The following is a 20,973-nucleotide window of genomic DNA, read 5'->3' on the forward strand; positions in this document are numbered from 1 at the left end:
TTCAATGTTCTTCTGTGTTAGTAACGATAATAAGCGCCGGGTAGAAACTTTACGATTGGCTAAATTATTTTGAAAGAACTACTTCGATCAATGAGCCACCTTAATTCTTTTTTATATTCCTTTCTATCAATGGTACCTATTCGATTAGCTGTGCGCCGTTTACCAACACCCGTTCAAAAAGTCAAGCGATGTTGTGTGTGCAGGTGCATAGCTTGAATGTATGGATTGTGGGAAGCACAACTTAAAAAGATTAGTTCATATTGTGCAAAGAATTACAAAACAAATTGAGGAATATTCGGTCATACCAGTCACATTGTTGGTACCTATTTTATTACAAGCTTTTATTTAACTTGCTTTATTTGTTGGGTTAAATCTTGCACGTTTATTTGAGGCACTTTCAGGGTTCTGTTTTGGCATAACAACTTATGTAAATCCGGTGATAATATTATTAATCTGGACTCGACTTAAAACTTGGTACAGAAATGTAAGTACACAGTCAGCAAAAAAGCTTGTATTTTTTTTTAGAAAAACATGATCCTTTAATAATCTGACATTTGGGCATTTCTATCTTCCGTTATACTCTAAGTTTATTTCACCGATTTCAACAAAATTTGGGAGGTAGCCTCATACCCGGATTCCGAGCTGGAAAAACAGGGCCTCTAGATGTGTCCCCAAAATATTGTGTGATGTGTCCGTTTTGTTACGAAAATTATTAAGAAATAAACGTACCCATTTACATTATGTAAAAAGACAATCGGACAAATTTTGCCGATCCGAATATATAATTTAGCTCATCATTCTTCTATTTTAATGACGCAATTAGCCCCAATTTGTAAGTTTTTGATTAGGAAAGGGGTATTAAGTAGGTTTTATCCTAAAAAATATTCTCGTTTCTCCTTTGAAACACAAACGTAGCCTAATAACAGCCTGATAAATACAAATTAGTTGCTATTTTTTCAGTTTAGTTATGATGTATATATACTGTGTTAGTTTAGGTTAGGATAGTTTTTACTTCAATTGTACCATTTAATGCGTTTGTTTAAATACAAATGTACTTATTATAACAAAAAAAAGTTAATTGAGCGTAAAATTCAATGAGTTATCTGTTTCCAGTATATGCTTTATAAACTATAGATGCAGGGTTTTAAATTTAGTTGAATACAGTACAGACGCAGGGAATACGCGTAAACCTGCACACGCGTTTCTATGAAGCCCGGAAAAAAGTATCTAAGTATATAAAAGTGCGGATTTCATAGGAGAATTAACAGTGAAAATGAAATGTTGAAGTATTTTTTTGCACAAGAAAGCATTAAACATAGTGTAATTACAAAGTGTAATATAAATACAAGTTGGGTGTAAACCTTCTGAAATTGATAATATTTACCTGTGGAAGTGACGTAAAATTTATACTTAAGTAAATAAAAATATAGTTTATTAAAAAGGTTTTTCGTATATGTATTTTTACACTTTTTATTTAAACGAATGTTAGGTAAGTTAGGTTACGTAGTAAACTGTGATCCGTCGAACTGTAACCGTAGTTTTAAACATGTTATTATTATTTTTTCACGGCTTTAACAGTAGGTACATCCTATTAAACTTTTTAAGATTTTCTTCCTTGTTATTCACAGCATTTATCTAAATAAAAAACCAGAGCCACTGTTAAAAAGAAAAAACCAAAGTAAACGTCCATTAGTGACGTATTTTGTTTCCGCAGAGACTTTCCTATATTTGGATCGACGTCTCATCTCCTAAAAAGCCATTCTCCCATAGGAATGGCAGAGTAATAATCCCTTACAGCTATTCCCTTGTCCATATTTCGGATTTATAAATAAAACAAAAACAAACAGCGATGATATTTAATGACGCGGTAATAAGACGCCATTTGGCATTAATTTATTGATTCTCGTCTTAAGATAAAGAATAAATTTGACTACTGTTTGCTCTAAAAACTAAATAACTGACAGTCTGCAAGCTTTTTAAAGAACAAATTTATTCAACCATTTGTTTACTTGTAGTATCCGAAAGCAATATTGAGTTGTTATGTATTATGTTCTGTGCCAAACAATTTTATTCGTTAGGGGAAAAAGCCTATGCATATGTAATCATTAATTTCGATCTGAGAAATTTAAATAATTCAAGCACCAAATTAATAGTAATATTGAGGTAAGTACTGATACATCTTTTGCTAAGCGGAATCCATTTAATGCAGTTATACTAAAGCAGTTGATAAATTGTCAGACTTGAAAGTAACGATGTGGTGGCGAGTTGTAACATTGGTTGTAATACAGGGTGCCTTTCAAGAGCTGAAGTTGTATGGAACCCCATCGCAAGCTGAGGTGCAATGCGTCAACACATTTGAGGTAAGTGATAATTACGTTGATTAATCCTCTTTGATTAATTGTGTTAAATCTGAAGTTTCAGTTAGCGGATGGAGTTCAAAAAGTATCCAGTTAAAAATAGTATGAAAAGTTCTGTTTTGGGATAGATATACCATAATTATCGTGTCATAAACGGAACTTCTTCCAGACAATTGTCCAACTTTTTGAACTTTATCCTGATCTTCTTTAAGTGTAGATTCTATTTATCTGAGAACTTGGTCTAAGAGTTATACGAGTATAAGACAAAAGGATAGTTATCTTAAATACATAATTTTGACCAACGTCTAATGTGTAAACATTTGTAAGCATATTATTTGCGACTATATAGTCAGCAATAAGTATAGTAAAAGTCAGTTCAAAGTGAGTTTAACGTTCAATTTGAAGATACCAAATATAATTTTACCTACTTGGTATCGATGTTATTAATAGAAAAGTTTACAAAGTCCAAAACTTTGTTACCCGTAATTTGTGGTGATATTTTATTGAATGTCAGTTAGTTTGTAAAGTATAAGTTTGTCTTATTACGGGTATAAGGGTTTGTGCATTTATTGCGTGAAACGGATTAGTTTTCGATGGACGTAATAAATGAGTCGACTCTATATAAGAAAATACTTCAAATAATCGTTAAAGAAAAATAAACTCAGGTAGAATACGTTGTCTGCTCCACAGAAATGTTCAATTTTCAACGTTTTGACAGGAAATGGGTAAAGGCAGCGGTGGCGACGAGATAGACATTGACAATTTTTTGGTGATTACATTATGAATTTATAATTTGTGTTGGCTTTGTTTCACTAACAGCGAGAATACTAACACTTGGTTGTAATGAATAAACTGAATTGTCAATTTTCTTTTGTGTAATAGAACTGTATTATTCTAAATTAAGTGCTTAATTAATCAATTAATTTTGAACATGAAACTACCGTGAGACTCACTCATATTAAATATAATGACCCGGATAACTCACGTCTTAAATCGAGTTTAGCTCGACTTGTTTCGGGCTAATCCGTAGCCCTTCGTCTTCGGAGCAACGCGACTCAACGGCTGCTACAACACGCGCACGAAGACGAAGGGCTACGGATTAGCCCGAAACATGTCGAGCTAAACTCGATTTAAGACGTGAGTTATCCGGGTCATTATATTTAATATAATCAATTAATTTACTGAGATTTCTTTATGACTATTGATCGAATCATTAAAAAAGAATTGTGACTAACATATTTTCTTTCTCTGGATTAGTTATTTATGCTACTAACATATTTTTGGCGTAGCTTTGAATAAAACCATGTTAATAACATGATATTGTCAATAAAGTTAAAAATAATTTACTAAATAAAATAATTATGGGAATTACCTAACTCAATACATTCATTGCACGTTGTGGCGTTTTGCAGCTTGGTACAGTTCTACCTTTTCTTTGTAGGATCACATTTCAATAAATGTCACAAAAACTGCTTCAACACGTTGGTTTCCCAGCTGACTTCGTCTCAAATGTTGCTCCCACGACCCATACAAATGTAATGATCTCACCGATGATGCTCACAGCATCGACCAATTACTGAGGTTCGAATAATAAGCCCCCAAAATAATCCCAAAGCAAATACCCTGAATAATAACTCAACCTAACCAACTTAGATAAGTTGATAAATCCTCAACATTGTCTGAACTAAAACAATTACTTTGCTCAAATTCTCACCCAACATTGTCATTATAAAGTTAAATATTTCTCAAAAACCGCTGAACCGTTTTAATGAAACAGTTGAGAACCACCGCGAACAAATTTGCTTTAACGTCAAATAAAAAACCGTATCAAAATCGGACGCATCAAATCCGTTTAAGAGCTACGATGCCACGGACAGACAGACTTTGGCGTCTAACTTAATAACACACCTCTCTTTGCATCTGGAGTTAAAAATAAGCTTTGGATCCCACCGATGATGCTTATGACAACACAGCTAAGATTAAACATGATCCCACCGGTGATGCTCATGGCAGCCAACGTGTTAATAGTGATAGACGTGTGAGTCTAATGATTTTTTAAATGCTTCTACAGTGGTCCACAATTAAAATGGTGAGACTGTACCTTCACCTACGGCCCTCACATACTCACTCAATGCAATTGTAATTGTTTAGTCTAACACATAAACCATAATTTTAATTGATCATAGTGTCAAGAGATGCAAATACGAATAGAATCTGGAGCACCCAAGAACTATCCGTTTAAAAAAACCGGCCAAGTGCGAGTCGGACTCGCGCACCGAGGGTTCCGTACAAACCTGTAGGTAGTAAGTTTAAAATTATTAAAAATATTTTTATTATCATGATGTAACAAAAAAATTACGGTTTTCGCCTATTTTTCCTTTATTTGTGCTATAAGACGTTGCTTCGTACCAAATTTCAAGATTCAGAGTTCACCGGAAGTACCCTGTAGGTTTTGATTCCCTTGCGAGTTTCGAAAATTTGCGGAAATTTGCAGCATTAACGGCTGTATCTTTTGATTACGTTGGCTTAGAAGTTTGATTTTTTCACAGCTCTAAAGGATAGTAGACCTGAGTATTTGATACCTCCACGCGTTCCTGAGAAAAAGGGTCTTGCTTGACAGACGGACGGACGGACGGACAACAAAGTGATCCTATAAGGGTTCCGTTTTTTCCTTTCGAGGTACGGAACCCTAAAAACGAAAATAATTGCATTTTTCCACAAATTTTCCGAGTTATCGTTAAAAATAGGTAAGTATATTTTTATGCCGACTATACTAATTGAATGAAGTAGAATCATAACAAGGCCTTTTAATGATTATCTGTATTTACTTACCTTTCTTTATCTATTCCTTCCACAAGTTATCTATGGCCATCGTCCTGGTTACAATGCACAATGAATACCTACATCTATTATAACATAAGTGCATTTTACCTAATAACATTTACGCTTATTTTATTTTTCCTGTTAGCTGCTATAATTGATTACGAATTCAAAATAGGTATATCTACTTAGTAACAGCACAACTGTTCCCCATCTTATTTTAGTCTACCGTCAAAATGCAATCTTCCGAGTTTTCGTCATCTATATATATTATATATCGTAAAATGTGTTGCTAAGCGCAAAACTCGGGAACGACTGGTCCGATCTCGCTAATTATTTTTTTGTTGTGTTCATTACTGTCAGGAGAAGGTTTTTATGGAAGAAAATACAGAAAAAAAAACAACGGAGGCGAAGCCGCGGGCAACAGCTAGTACGAGATACAAATAGCGACATTTATAGTGAATTGTAAAAAGTGAAGTTTTGCAAGATAACCACGCTAATTTTGGTTTTTTCCACGTTCATTAAGATATTTGTCGTATAAAATTTGAAATGAAGTGTAGAGAAAAGGAGAACAATATTTGTCTGTCGAAAAGTGTCCATAGAATAGGCAGTGCTACAGTAACAGATAGTTTGACATGCGTTTCAACAGCAATCAGTACTCTTGTCATATACCAGTACCTATATTGGAGAAGTAAGCTACAGTCAGAATGAAAATTAAACAAATCGAAATTATATCGAAAGTACACTGTTAGTTTTGAAACCTTTTGCCACGTGTGGATAATTTTTTCAATATGGAGACAGGGTACTGATAGCGGTTGAAACGATTGTAGAACAATTGGGGTAATTTTAAAAGGAAGCATTTCAACAATAAACAAAACGCAGTAAATAAATCACTTTTTTCACATATCTATTTACTAAATTATTTCAAACTAGCTTTTGCCCGCGGCTCCGCCCGCGTGGTATTCAGTTATCACGCGCTGTTCCCTCGGGAACTGTGCATTTTTACGGGATAAAAAGTGGCCTATGTCACTCTCGGGCCCATAAACTATCTCTATGCCAAAAATCACGTCGATCCGTCGCTCCGTTACGGCGTGAGAGACGGACAAACACACTTTCGCATTTATAATATTAGTATGGATAGTCGCAATTTTAGTTACTCTGGATTTGGAACTGTTATTTACCGCTTAAATCTACAGGTTTTTGCAACTTTCCTTCCGTAAGATATTGTTCTTTTCTCTACACTCTATATTGAAAATAATTGAAAAGGATACTGCATAATTTCATAATTTACTGTAGAAACCCGATTTGAATATAAACTCTAAATTCAAGTTATAAGGAGTACTTATTCTGTGATACATCGCTTGTATTGTGTGTGGTCTCGTTAGTGTAACATACATGTCAGTGAATGGGCAATGGAAGAGCGGAGGTCGTATTGCCTAACGTTTCTGACGCTCGCGATCGCAATCAAATGACAGTTTTTATATGCGAACAAACTACTTAGATATTTCTAGTTTGTTTGCTTGTTTGTATGATATTTTTAGTTTGTTTGGTTAGCTTCACAGCAAACATTTTCGAGGAACAATTTTATTCTAACCAAACGCATTTTTATAGGTTCTTAACCTATCAAAACTCATTTTGATAGGTTTCAGTTATTGATATGTAACGTGAATTTTAGTAATAAATAAAGGGATTTAACTAAAGTATTCTTACTCCTATTAAATGATATTGTAACGGATAACTCACGTCTTAAACAGAGTTTAGCTCGACATGTTTCGGGCTATTTCGTAGCCCTTCTTCTCAGGAGCACGCGACTCGGCGGCTGCCGCAACACGCACACTATGCGTGAGTCTCACGGTAGTTTCATGTTCAAAATTCTTAAACCTTCGCCATATTTATAAAAAATAGTAATAATCTAAGTGGCGTTATTATTGTTATTCCATAGACCAAATAATTAGATGAGTAAGGGGCTGTTTCACCACCCATTGATTAGTGTTAACTGACGATTAAATGTGATGCCGTCTCCGTCTATTCGAACAAAAGAAATAGAGACGGCATCACATTTAACCGTAATCAATGGCTAATCAATGGCTGGTGAAACAGCCCCTAAATCTCGGGGAAATCAAAGGAACTCTTCAAAAATATTGTACCTACCTAAATATTGTTGTCGTTTAATGATATGTAAATATTTTCAAGTAACTCGTGCATTTGCACTCTGAAATCATCATTTAGTGAAGTAGAACTGACAAGGAAGACCATGGTTGGCCACTGGAACAACTCAATAATAAATAAATAAGTTACAAACTGAGCTAAAAAAAATAACATATGGCTTTTTAGACATATAAATAGGTGCCTCGAGTTTTTAGCTTTCGTAAACTTTCTATTCCTCTTACTAATCAGTATATTAATCTAACAAGTCACGCTAACACCTCTCAATTAATGCACTAACCAAATTAATTAGGTGCCTAAGTCAATTATGATTGACATCTTAAGTACATTACCTATGTGCCTACATTGTGATTAATTAGCCTTCTTGACCTTACTCCGTATACTAATAAATGAAATGTACTGTACTGATGATGCTTTTAATGTACCTACTTTTAATACAAAAGACATTTTATCTTGAAAAATGTACGGCTCACAAGAGCTGGTACTTTTTTGGACTTTGGTGAAACATCACCACTCATTAATGCATTTTATGTACAGTACCTATGTGTCACATGAAATGCATTAGTAAGCTAAAGCTAATTTTAAGCAGCTTCTTTTATTACTACTTCTATGAATAAAAAAATAGCAAATATTTAAAAATTCAAGAGTCGGCTTAACACCGCTACGTTCCAGCAAGCTCTGTGACTCTGTGCTAAGATTATCATATACGAAGTATTATGCACATATTAACGTTGCCTTTTTTATTCGATTATTTTATACAAATAAACAAACACGGCATCAAATTTATTTAGTACTTACTGTAAAAAGGTTCTTAAAGCAAATTTTATGAATTGTATTGTGTGTCACAAAAGAAGTAAAAATAAAAGAAGCAGTTAGCTTGCTCATTCCCACCAGTGCTAGACTAAACCACAAAATAGAGTGATAGTGAAGAGATTGAATACACATTCTTAGCTATACACTACATTCAATTTATTTACCCAACAACCATTTATAAACACTGCTTGCTAATTTATATCACACAGGTGGACCAAGAAGAAGGTGACAGCGAGGGTTCCGGCCGTTTCGGGACCATTCCGCCCTTCCCTCCGCCACCGCCCGGCCTAGACGGTATTTACTTTGAGTTCCTCAATTAAGGCTTAAATATTTGGGATGTCAATAGTGATTCTCACCTGTTGCGGGTTGGGACATCCCTAGAACTAAAATATAAGGGCTCGAGAAGTGGGAAGTGTTTGCACAGCCGGAGCTTTAATTGTGGGCGAGTTGTAGAACCTTGTCAGTGTTATTTCAAAAGACATGAGTTCAGTAATGTATTTACTAACTATTCATAATGAAAATAGCTCAACCCAAGAAAAAGTGGTAAGACTATGAATTTAAGGCCGCGTCCCCATTAGGCTCACAGTGAGCGGCTAACTGGTTAGCTTCTAGTTCGCCTCCCTAATATTTTAAACAGTGTCCATACAGGGCTTACTGTAAGGAATTTTGCGGCGTTTAGCTTGCCGACTTATTCAGTGAGCGGGTGAGTGGCAGCAAACGATGCTCGCGGTCGGTGGCTCAGTTAGCTCACTACGCACCAGAGTCAGTCAGCCGGTCACTGTGAGCAAAGGTAATATCTAAGCGCTTTGTGTTTTCATTGTCATTAATTATCATCATCATCATTTCCATTACTATACTACATTATGCTATTTGTGCTTAAGTGGATACTAGTTATTGGGGTGTTGAATAAAGTATTGGATCGGATATATATGATGTTTTAAAGTTACTTCGAAATATTTATTGTCGGTTGGGTTAGCTTGACTGATCATCTCTGTACCTAACGCTTTTTCATCGGAAGTTTTGTTTTAAGATGCACTTATTCATGGTTTTGAAGAGGTGGGTTAATTTCAACAAGCTTGAAATTTACCTAATTTTGGTGGCTTTTTTTATTTTTGTTGTCCGAGTCAAAATTATATATCAACAATACGTTACAAGTCATAATAAATATTGTGTCGTAATGGCCCCTCATTATACATAGTAGTTTTGGAGATCTTATGATTTTAGTAATTTGATTACCACCAAAATTGCTTGTACCCACCAAAATTAGATATATTGGCCACCAAAATTGCACATCTACACCAAAATTAGATGTACTTGTGCTAATTCAAGGTAAAAAAAATATTTTTCTTGATCAAATTGTCTGCTGGATATAAAAAGAAAATAAATGTTTTATTAATCGTTTTAATTGTACTAAAATCTCTACGAAAATACAATGTCTAACTCGTAGTAACAAAATAGTACATTGTGTCTTAAGGGCGGTAAATAAGGAATTATGAACGAGAGTCTATTAGAAGCCCGAAGTCGATGATAATGCAATTATATTTTCATCACACTTGCTCTTAAACAGTGTCGTAACATGCAGGCTACCATGGTTGCAACCCCCCAAATAAAACCCTCGACCTTAATGTGCGTGTCATGAAACCCGTGGTCGGTAAATGAGTCATTGCCGGTACTAATTTTCTTGTCATGAAGCCCAAGGTCGGTAAATGAGTGTGATACTGCATGGCGTGCTGGTCGTGCTGGCGTGCAGGAGCACGTCGGGCGCATGGTCAGGCTGGGGGAGGGCGGCGCGGAGGCTGGCGCTGCCAAGAGCGTAGTCAGCGCTATCGGCAATTTTTTTTAAAATATTAGTTTTTCTTTTACAAATAAGTATACAATTTTACTCGCAAATGTGATGAAAAACATTGTATGTCGCACGGGCGGTACTAGAATTACGAACATCGACTAACTAAAGCTCAGTCTTCGACTTCGGGCTTCTAATAGACTCTCGTTCGTAATTCCTTGTTTATCGCCCTTAAGACACAATGTACTATTCTTTTCGAGGACTTCTTCTCTTGATTGTTTTTTCTTGCGGTTAGCCATTCTAAAAAAATAAATTAAGTTTTCAAAGTCAAAAGTCAAAGTCAAAATATCTTTATTCAATTTAGGCTATAACAAGCACTTATGAATGTCAAAAAAAATCTACCACCGGTTTGGAAAAACCTCTGCTGAGAAGAATCCGGCAAGAAACTCAACGAGGTATTATTACAAATAGTGATATTTTATAATTTAGTTTTATAGTAAAGTAGGTATCTAAGTGTTTATATTTTACTTGAAATAAGTGCATTGAGTCAATAATGTTGTAAATGCAAAGTTTTAAATGTAAAAGGCTTAAAAATGAAATTATAATTATGTGGATGGGCTTCAAATTACCATCAAAACCACCAAAATTGATCCACCAAAATTAGAAAAAGTGCATAAAAAAATGAATAAAAAAAAACCGTATCATTCACTTCCAATATAACTTAATATTTTAAAAAGGAAACTTTTAACATGCCTCGCATATACTTCACACAAAAACAAGTATTGCTAAGTCATTAGTTACATACACCACCAAAATTGCATTAAAAAGTATTTTAACACCAAAATTAGATACTTACGTGCTTGGCGGACAGATCCAGCAAGATATGGCACGTGTGTCATCGCTCAGTGCAGGAGCGGAACTAAACGCACAGGTTAACACACGTTTGTTGGTCTTATTGCGTTTCGTTCGACCACAAAAACATCTTCAATATTTACCACCAAAATTGCCAATTTCACATGGACAACTTTTAGTGCCTAGTTTTGAGTATAAATTCATGTACTAATATTTATTTATATATTCTTATAAGATACTTGAACTAATGAAGAATAAAATACAATGCATTTTTAGTTAAATAAATGGATGTTATGGTTCTATCATAGACATTCATCAAGAACAACGGATACTGGACGCCACACCAAAATTATGATTTGAATGAAAAATTTTTTTTTTAATAAACATTAATGACTTATAAAACTTTGCAATTTGGCTTAAGATAAAAATTTGTGTTTTCTTTTTAGAAAAAAAAATTAAACTCTAAAACAATTAGTCGACACCATAATTATCAGCTCTGCCGCCAAATTTTCTCGCTGAGATAAACACCCGGGTACTCTTTGAAAATCGACTGTATACTTTTTAGGGGAGGCGAAATAGTGGAAAATGACTTTTTCACCTCTGCACCTCAAACAGGCAGGTTTTGCTATGAGAAATCAGTGAGCAAAATCGCATTTTGCTCACTCCGTGAGACAAAGTAACTTTTTAATTTTATTTTTAAATGCTGAGTACAGTGTTGGGTCTACTCACTGAATTCCAAATATTTGAACTTTATTTTGATCTGTCATTTCACTTCAACTCGAAAAAAGCAAGAGATAGGATCAAATTTGTCGATTACAAACTTAAATTAATTTTTGGTATTAAAAATATATCGAAATATTTCCAAATGTAAATTTTCCCGATCTTTTAATAAAGTATGCAACCTCGTTGCACGAAAGCCGCTTCTCTTGTTTTTTTTTTATAAAAGAATTCCGTATACTGCCTCTACAGTGTAATTATTATTTGTTAAATTGAATGATTTTTTAACAAATCTATTTATGTTTATGTAATAGAAATCTTAATAAAAATCATATTTAAAGGTTTAATTGTTCAACCTTTTCAATTACCCCGAGATGAGGCTTTTTGCAGTATTAAAAAATAAGTGTGGCATTAGTACAAGAAGTTAAGATTGCATGTTATGAGTATGCGATTTGTATTGTAGCTACTGGACTCTTTTTATGGTCTTAAATGTAATTATTATATTTGATAATAATCGGATTCTATTTTAAAAAATGTGTTTGTTTTGTAAACAGGTAGGTATATGTGGTTTTATTCTTATGTTACATTTAAATTATGTTCTCGCTGCTGAGGTGAAAAATTGTATGTGTCACACGAGACCAAAGTTTTTTTGCATCTCGTGTATTTCAATCCCTTGCTGATCTCAGGATTCTAACCTAGAATCACTCGCTAACGCTCGTGATTCAATTATAGAATCCTTCGCTTACTCGGGATTCAAAATCAACACTCGCAACAAAAAACAACTTTGCTCTCTTGTTGCACAAATAACTATTCTGAGTGTCAGCGTTGCTCATCTTACCCCGTATCACAAAACGCATTTAATCTTAAGACACAATGCAGTGTATGCGTCCCACTACTGGGCAAATAGACACTGCCATTGGGATATTGGCTGTGATACATTCTGTAATAGCTTGCTATTGAAGTATCTCGGTATTTATAATGATATCATATCATACCAAATAATACTAATTTTCCTTTTCAGGGTACCCAATGTCATTTAGGGGAGAAAAAGGCGACCGTGGACCGAGGGCAAGATTGTTTTCTTTATTATCGTACTAACACTATATTATTAATGCACGGAATGTATTTTTATACTAATAATCACAAATATGGTTGAAATTTCCGCTATTTACACTAAAATTACTTGTAAAATTGGAGGTATTGTTTGAAAGCATTCTGGGTCCAATTTAATAAAAAATTACAAGCTAATAGTATTAGCGATTTTGTATTGAAATTCACTAACACTATTTGCTTGTAATTTGTTATGCAATTGGGCCCTGGCTTTATGCATTCATACCTACTCGTTTATTGTCATGGTTTTGTGTAAGATTAAGAAAGCAATGTAAGTATCTAACAAGGATGAGTTTTATTTAGCTATTAATAGTTCCCTATACGAGTACTTACATTAATGCTGCACCCAAAGACACACTATTCTTCATTGTTCCTGTGTTGCATGCTTTTATTTCGCAGGTAATTCGAAATTAATAACTTGCATGAGTGTAAATCAGTTTCACCAAATAAATTTTAAAGCATTATTTTGGTAATGATATCAATAACTAGTAATTTTTAAAATTGTATATATGTTGTCATAGAGTTAATTTTCGATTTGTAAGCATGTCTAGAGCGTACCTATACCTATCGTTTTTTATGCTGCGTAGCACATACGAGTATATATCGTTAGTTTGGACGCGAATAGATACCTCGATCGTGCAACACACCGCTTCGTAAGTGCAAACTTAATGATCATTGTAATATGCTACTCGTCGGTGATACGCGCCGGAGATGTAATACGGTAAAATTATACTTACAATTAACTTTTTGAATAAAGTTTTTGTGTCAATGAACATGAATAATAGTGGCTCACAAAAGCTAGGGTTATTTGACGTACCAGCTGTTAATTTATGTTATTTTTAATTTGGACGACGACTAAACTACGTCATCCAGAGTTAACCTAGCTCGCGGTACTCGTCAAGTTTAGTGTCAGTTTCATTTGTCAGTGTCAAATTCGCGAGGCGTGACGCGCATTCCCGCTGCCGTGTCACCTCAACGTTTAATTTACCGTCTTATAAGGGTCATACGCAGAGTTTCCTCGAAATATAGGTCATGGATTGCTATATTCGAGCTTCAGTCGTTTTAAACTCGTAAGGCCCGAAAGCAATGTTATCTGATGCCAGTGGTACGCGAACCATCTGTGATCTGCGTGAGCGAGTTAAATGAGATCCACGAACATTTTTACAAAAGATTATAAAAGCTCAAAAAACCTCATTGATGAAAACTAAATTGAATAATTAAAATGGTATAATCTTCAAATATACTAATAATAAATGTAACTTTTGAATTTTGCGAAAGTTACTTTTTAAATTTTGTGGTCCCTGGTCAAAAAAGGTTCAGGACCACTATCTTATACAAACCAATTACCTACATCTATAAACAAAGAGGATAATCGGACATATTAATTAGCAGGCAGCATGTACAGTCACCAGCACTCATATCTGAGACAACAAAGCTCCTCTTTTAGCGATAGCGTAGTGAGCTAATCATTTTGAGTCAACTGTTATTTTAATCTACTTCTGAAGCTCCTTTTTACTTATTTTTTATCACAGGACTGTGTGTGATATGAAATTTTCAAAACACCAAATACCTACCTATATTTAGAAAGAAGCCGAGCTTGACCTCTCATTCTCACCCGCTACCTCCCAAATTACCATCCACGCTCTTAAATCACTTTCATACAACACGACCGCCCAATACCCAATAAACAAAAGTGCGTAAAACCCACACAAAGGTCGTGTATTGTTTCACGATCCGAATTATCGCTCGGGCATATTTTCCACCCCGACATGGAATTCGGGGGTAGAAATGCGTTTAGCCGCATTTTAGAGTCCTTTTATCTACACACAGGATGCTGAAAGAAGATAATGCGATTAACTGATAATATCGACACCTCCTACGTATACTGGTCCAAGTGACAAATTTCTGATTTTTATTTTTTTGCAATTTTGTGATTAATATTTCCTTATTTACCTAGCACAAAAAATTTGCACGGATATTCCTATTAGTTTTGGAAATAAAGTGACGTATATGAATGCATCTAACACCGTTTTGCTAATCGGTACAACGTATACTGAGGCAACCGACATGCACCACTATACGCGGCACCGATATTGTCGCGGGGCCGGGGAAGTCCAGTGTAACTGGCAGTTGCCTCAGTGTACGCGCTAGCCATCGCTGCGTGCGGACCGTTTAAACTGTTCTACGAACACATAATTTGATAGTATATATAAAAAAAAACATGTTTTGGTCTGACAATTGCGGAGGGCAAAACCACAATTGCCGTATTTCTCATAGACAGTCATGGAAACTAAATCCAATGTGAAACCTTTTCGTTATCTATTTCGCTATGATTTCTTTGGCAAATTTATGGGATGTCAACATAACATTGGTAGTACAACGGTTCCACCCAGTACCAGTACGTGATTCAGTTTCCTCGGCTATACCTACATGTACGCGTGCTATAAATATAACATTGCAGTATTACATTGCATTCTGGTAGTTGAGCATCCCCAAAAGAAGGCGAAGGCATGCATGCTTTAATTAAAATGAGAACAGTAAATTTCAATATACCTACAGGTTGATAAAAAAAATCCTGTACTATTCTGTAACCCATATTAGGGCTACTGATTACTAATACGATATAAGTGGGAAAACATCGAAATTAGAAAGTCTTCTTGCGACTCCACTTCCATGCAAAACTTTTTTTTTTCGAATCACAGTATTTTTCTACTTGGATCATATTAGTAATTAGTAGCCCTAATGTGGTTTAAAGTATAGTACAGGTTTTTAATAACCCCTATACACATTTTTTTATACACACCTAAGAAATGGTACCTGGCTATGTATATGGCGAAAACGGGTAAACCGTATGAAGTTATAGAAGTTTCCCAAGACTCAGAAACAGACACAAAATTTAAATCTATTGTCAAGAAGACATTAATATATAAGGCGTATTATTAAAATTAATGATTATATCATGAATAGGGAAATTTGGAAATAATTCCGATCCGCATTGGCGAGTGCTTACTCCAAATAGCGAATTGAGAACTGTTTTAGTTGTGCTAAATACTTGTGATGTATAGATATCACTAAAATATGATTGTAAATCTGTTTACAAAATATACCTAGGTTTATTGCCAGACTCTTCTCAACAGAGGTTTTTTCGAACCGGTGGTAGATTTTTTTGACATTCATAAGTGCTTGTTACAATCTAAATTGAATAAAGATATTTTGACTTTGACTCAATATTTCATGTCAAAGCTTGGCTTAAGCAAAGTGCTAATCAGACTCGCGCACGAAGGGTTCCATACCATCTATACAACTTCATTAGGATTAGCAAAAAAATGGCAAAAAAAATACATTTGTTGTATGGGGGCCCCCTTAAATATTTATTCTGTTCTATTTTTTGTTATATATATATATATATATTATATCGACTACAGTTATACATAATCTGTGAAAATTTCAACTGTCTAACTATCATGGTTCATGAGATACAGCCTGGTGACAGACGGACGGACAGCAAAGTAGTATATAGAAGTAGGGTTTCCGTTTATACCCTTTGGGTACGGAACCCTGAAGAGGCACAAAAAGCTAAACCGTTATGTACAAATGGGTGCGATGCGATATATGTATCACATGAGGAACCTTTCACAATAAAATACGAGTACACATTTGAACAGGAATACGAATCCATTGAATGTGCTTCCATTAATTTAAAGCACTTAATACAATTACTTTTCTTAATAAAACCATTTATATTTCAAGTGAGGTTTTTTATAAAGGTATATTTCTGTATTTTGTATAGCACGTTTAAAACATTACTAGCGGTATATTGGTACAAGTGGCATGCTAATGTTAGCGTATATTGATGCAAGTGATAAAAACGTTTATAAATAAATAGATGAAGGTAAAAAAGCATCTGTTTTATTGTTCATTGCAAGCCATATAAGTATTTCATCTAAAAATTCATATACAATATAAAAATATCATTAGATCAGTAATCTACGCATTACGCCGTATACTGGAGCAAGTGGTAATTAGCTCAGTATACCGCACAACTACAAGATGTAAAATACGCGTATAGTAGTGTATCTGCAATTTTCTCAAAAACTATAAGAAATTTCAAAATTCCATGAATACAGGTAGAAAGCAAATATTTTCTTTGGAACCAATGCAAAATTTTGAAAAGTTATATCATCAAATGAGAAAGTTACAAGTTTTGGAACCTTTGAACAGTTCTCCTGTAAATTTATGATTATGCACTTGTACCAGTATACGTAGGAGGTGTCGATATGTGATTTTATGGGGTACAAATAATCCGCTGAAAATTAGGAGTTGTGACAGTTTTAAGGTAATTCCTTCATAATACACTGAGCGGCAAAAAATGTGGCCCTCAAATGTTTGCAGTCATAAGTATTATGTAGTGATAATTTTTGTGCCACTGAGTATTATAATATTGCAAAAAAATCTTAACAAAGTGTATCACCGAGGGTTCCTGAGTTACGGGACGGAATAACAGCACTAAAAAGTTGGTTGATATCACATAAAAGTTTAACAGGAATCAAAAATGAAGAGGTTCTCCATCCGGTTGTATTTTTTTGTTCTCTCATTTTTCGCCGAAAATATGTTTCCTAAATACTTAATTTCCCAACATTTCATATGGACGAACATTTTTTTATTAATTTCTTCATGTTTCCGGATTATTATAAAAACAAACCTAACCTAACATATAGGGTTGTACAAGATATTCCTGAAATATATCCTGAATAGTTTACATTTTCAGAAAAAAACCGTTCGTCCATATGAAACAGTCGAAAAAAAACATTTGCGAAAAATATTTTCTGCGAAAAGCTCGGACCCCATTTTTTATTTGCTACTCCAGTTCTCCGTTTATGTATAAGCCGATTACATGGTAATGATCATATGCCCGATTTCCTTTAGTTAGTGTCCGGTGATGCGATCCCGGTAGTCGATGCCCGTATTATAATTTACGACATGCCACAATGCAACACCATACGCAACACTACGCCATCCGTCTTGACACACGACACTGTCGTCTTAGATAAAGATTTGTCGTTCCGCATACTGATAGTTTAAGATTACGTCAAATTTGACAAAGAAGAGCTGGAAATGCAGCTGCGCGTAAATTAACAGTGATAGAATTGAATTAATTAACTCTTTACAATCGCGAAAAAAATCGAATAAACTAATTTAATTATAAAACTAGTAGCAAATCTGTCTAATGTAAGTCTCCATCCCAGCCTATATACGTCCCACTGCTGGGCACAGGCCTCCTCACAAAACAAGAGGGCTTGGGCCATAGTTCCCACGCGGGCCCAGTGCGGATTGGGAACTTCACACGCACCATTGAATTGCTTCGCAGGTTAGTGCAGGTTTCCTCACGATGTTTTCCTTCACCGCAAAGCTCGTGGTAAATTTCAAATGTAATTCCGCACATGAATTTCGAAAAACTCAGAGGTGCGAGCCGGGGTTTGAACCCACGACTAATGTAAGTAAACGAAGTGAATTATTAAAAGTAATTACCTAGCTCTTTGCGTCACTTTAACAAAATCAAATACTTACAGAAAATTTAAAGGGCTATTTCCACTTCAAACTGAAACCATACTTACACGTACCTATACATGAATGAATTGAATGAGTGAATGATGATAATGTCTGTATGTTAAAAATGGTTAAATCCTGGTTGGTTGAATAAGTGATTATATTCGGAGGCTCCTGTATAATAACGGTATTTGCACACTTATGTATTTATGTGACATACTTTCGTTCGGTACATTCGTGCCAGCTCTTGTCAATCGACCTTTACTTCAGTAACAAACGTGATAAATTAATATTATTTGAAAATATTTATTTGTTCAAAAGTTTATTTTGCGAATATTAACATTTACCGACGCTTCAATAGCATATAAGGATGTTTAATTCATTCTCCATCAAGGCCTGTTCACACGACCAATGCAAATGAGCGCATGCACTAGGGATGCTCGATTTGAATCGATATTTGAGAAGATAGTTATTTCTTAACACGATCTCCGATTTTGTTCATCGATTTAACGGCACACAGATTTATTTTGACATAATAAAATGAAAATTGACTAGTACGCTTTTATAGTGCGATATATTAATCGTTATTAGGTTCAAATGGCTTCCATAGTGATCAACTGCATTCGATCGAATGGTTTAAAATTTGATTAGTACTGTTTTGAAGATAAAATTTACTAAACACAAAAAATTAAAAAAAAAGTCAAATTAAATAAACTATTAATAAAGAAGTAAGCAAAAAACACATTATGTATAAATAAAATAAAACAAACATCGAAATTATTGATAAGGACACATCATTTTATTTAAGATTTTTATAAGTAAGCATTAGCACAAACACAGTGGTTCATACCCAATTTCATCCAAATCTGTCCAGCCGTTTTAGCGTGAACGAGTAACAAACAAACACATACACACGCACACATACAGTTTTTCACATTTATAATATTATTACGATATATTATATATATTTGCTAGATCGATTCAAATGAGAGGATAGAGCATCCCTACACAGTATCGTTTGGTACAAATGTAAGTTTAACCCTCTCGTGCCATGATATAGAGCCATTAAGCAAACTTAACACTGTTTGTTAACGTCGCGTGCTTGTGTACTCTGCAAGTATACTCGGCCGCGGAATTTAACGCGAGTTATTAATCACCTTGTCACTAGTGATAACTGGATACTACGTTTTTTAATTCAGTGTAAAAATTCTTAAGGCCGTCCATTTGTATTATATCAAAAAAAAGTATGCAATTAAGTAAGCATTGGAAGTGCGTAAGTAATAGCCACTGCATGATAAATAGAACAATTCTGGTATTTTATTTTTTTATTTTGTCAGTATTGACTAAATCAGCGTATGTTCAAGATTTATCCCGCCCGCGTATGGATTAGTATGGATATCGATTTCGAGGTCCATACTAATATTGTTGTGTGTAATGTGTATGTTTGTCCGTCTTTCGCTTCGAAACAGAGCGACAGATCAACGTGAGCATAGAGATAGTTTATGGGCCCGAGAGTGACATAGGCTACTTTTTATCCCGGAAAAATGCACAGTTCTCGAGGGAGCAGCACGCGATAACCGAATACCACGCGAGCGATGCCGCGGGCAAAACCTAGTTATAGTCATAAAAGATAAATAGTCACAGTCTCAATATGCACAAGTGACTATTATACTGAACTAGCTTTTACCCGCGGCTTCGCACGCGTAAACTATTCGGTGTGGTAGCTGCAATTGAAATTTTCGGGATTTTACAAAATTCCCCTGGAAATTTCCAATATTTATATCGTGGTCTTCATTGACGTTGTGTTGTGAATAACTGTACAAAATTCAAGACACTAAACCCAGTGCTGAAGTTTCAAAATTTTTCCCTATCCAAATTCAAATGCAAAATTCAAATTCAAATCATTTATTCAGTAAATAGGCCGCAATGGGCACTTTTACACGTAATTTTTTATACTTCCAGCGCTTTCGGAAAGACAATCATTGCCAAGAAGAATGCGCCGCAAGAAACTTGGCAGAAAGTAATTTTTTCAAAATAAAATAATTACAAATAAAATACTTAAAAACTACAGTACACAATTAAAGAAAAAAATACGAAATAATAATAATACTATCGGGATAAAAAGTAGCGTACTTATGTGTTATTCTAGACATACGGTTACCTACATCCAAATTTCATGCCTCTAAGCCTAGCGGTTGTTATTTCGACATTTTATTCCTAGGTATCCCGTGGTAATATCGGGTCAAAAAGTCGTCTATGTGTTTTTCTAGACATCCAGCTTCTTTCATACCAAATTTCATGACTATAAGCTCAGCGGTTAATATTTCAAGATTGTATCCCTATCCTGTGGGAATATCGGGGTAAAAAATAGATCATGTGTTATTCCAGAGGTCCAGCTACCTACATACCAAATTTCATGGCTCTAAACCCAGTGGTTGTTATTTTGAGATTTTATCCCTAGATATCCCGTGGGAATATCGAATCAAAAAGTCCCTTACGTGTTATTCCAGACGTCCAGTTACCTACATACCAAATTTCATGACTCTAAGCCTAGCGGTTATTATTTCGAGATTTTATCCCTAGGTATCCCGTGGAAACATCGGGTCAAAAAGTCGCTTATGTGTTATTCCAGACGTCTAGCTACCTACATACCAAATTTCATGACTCTAAGCCCACCGGTTATTATTTCAAGATTTTATCCCTATCCCGTGGGAATATCGGGATAAAAATTAGCCTGTGTGTTATTCCAGAGGTCCTGTTACCTACATACCAAAATTCATGGCTCTAAGCCCAGTGGTTGTTATTTCG

The 20,973-nt window shown here is 34.8% G+C and overlaps 1 protein-coding gene across 12 annotated transcripts in view; it reads left to right on the plus strand.

The window, feature by feature from the left end:
- The window catches only part of LOC141430559 (uncharacterized), a 207,416-nt gene that overhangs the window by 154,870 nt on the left and 31,573 nt on the right, over positions 1–20,973 (plus strand). For 5 of the 12 annotated variants that reach the window (XM_074091310.1, XM_074091315.1, XM_074091312.1 and 2 more), the window contains exons 4-7: positions 2,289–2,360; positions 3,076–3,126; positions 8,366–8,450; positions 12,530–12,576. The exons of 1 other annotated variant lie outside the window; for it this stretch is intronic. In XM_074091310.1, the coding sequence (XP_073947411.1) occupies positions 2,289–2,360; positions 3,076–3,126; positions 8,366–8,450; positions 12,530–12,576 (255 nt within the window). Of the gene's footprint in view, positions 1–2,237; positions 2,361–3,047; positions 3,127–8,365; positions 8,451–12,529; positions 12,577–20,973 lie in introns of those variants that run through there. 6 more of the 12 variants (XM_074091316.1, XM_074091318.1, XM_074091319.1 and 3 more) reach the window with 4 other exon arrangements.

The sequence above is a fragment of the Choristoneura fumiferana genome, chromosome 8 (assembly GCF_025370935.1).
Source record: "Choristoneura fumiferana chromosome 8, NRCan_CFum_1, whole genome shotgun sequence".
In the NCBI taxonomy this organism is placed as follows: Eukaryota; Metazoa; Arthropoda; class Insecta; order Lepidoptera; family Tortricidae; genus Choristoneura; species Choristoneura fumiferana.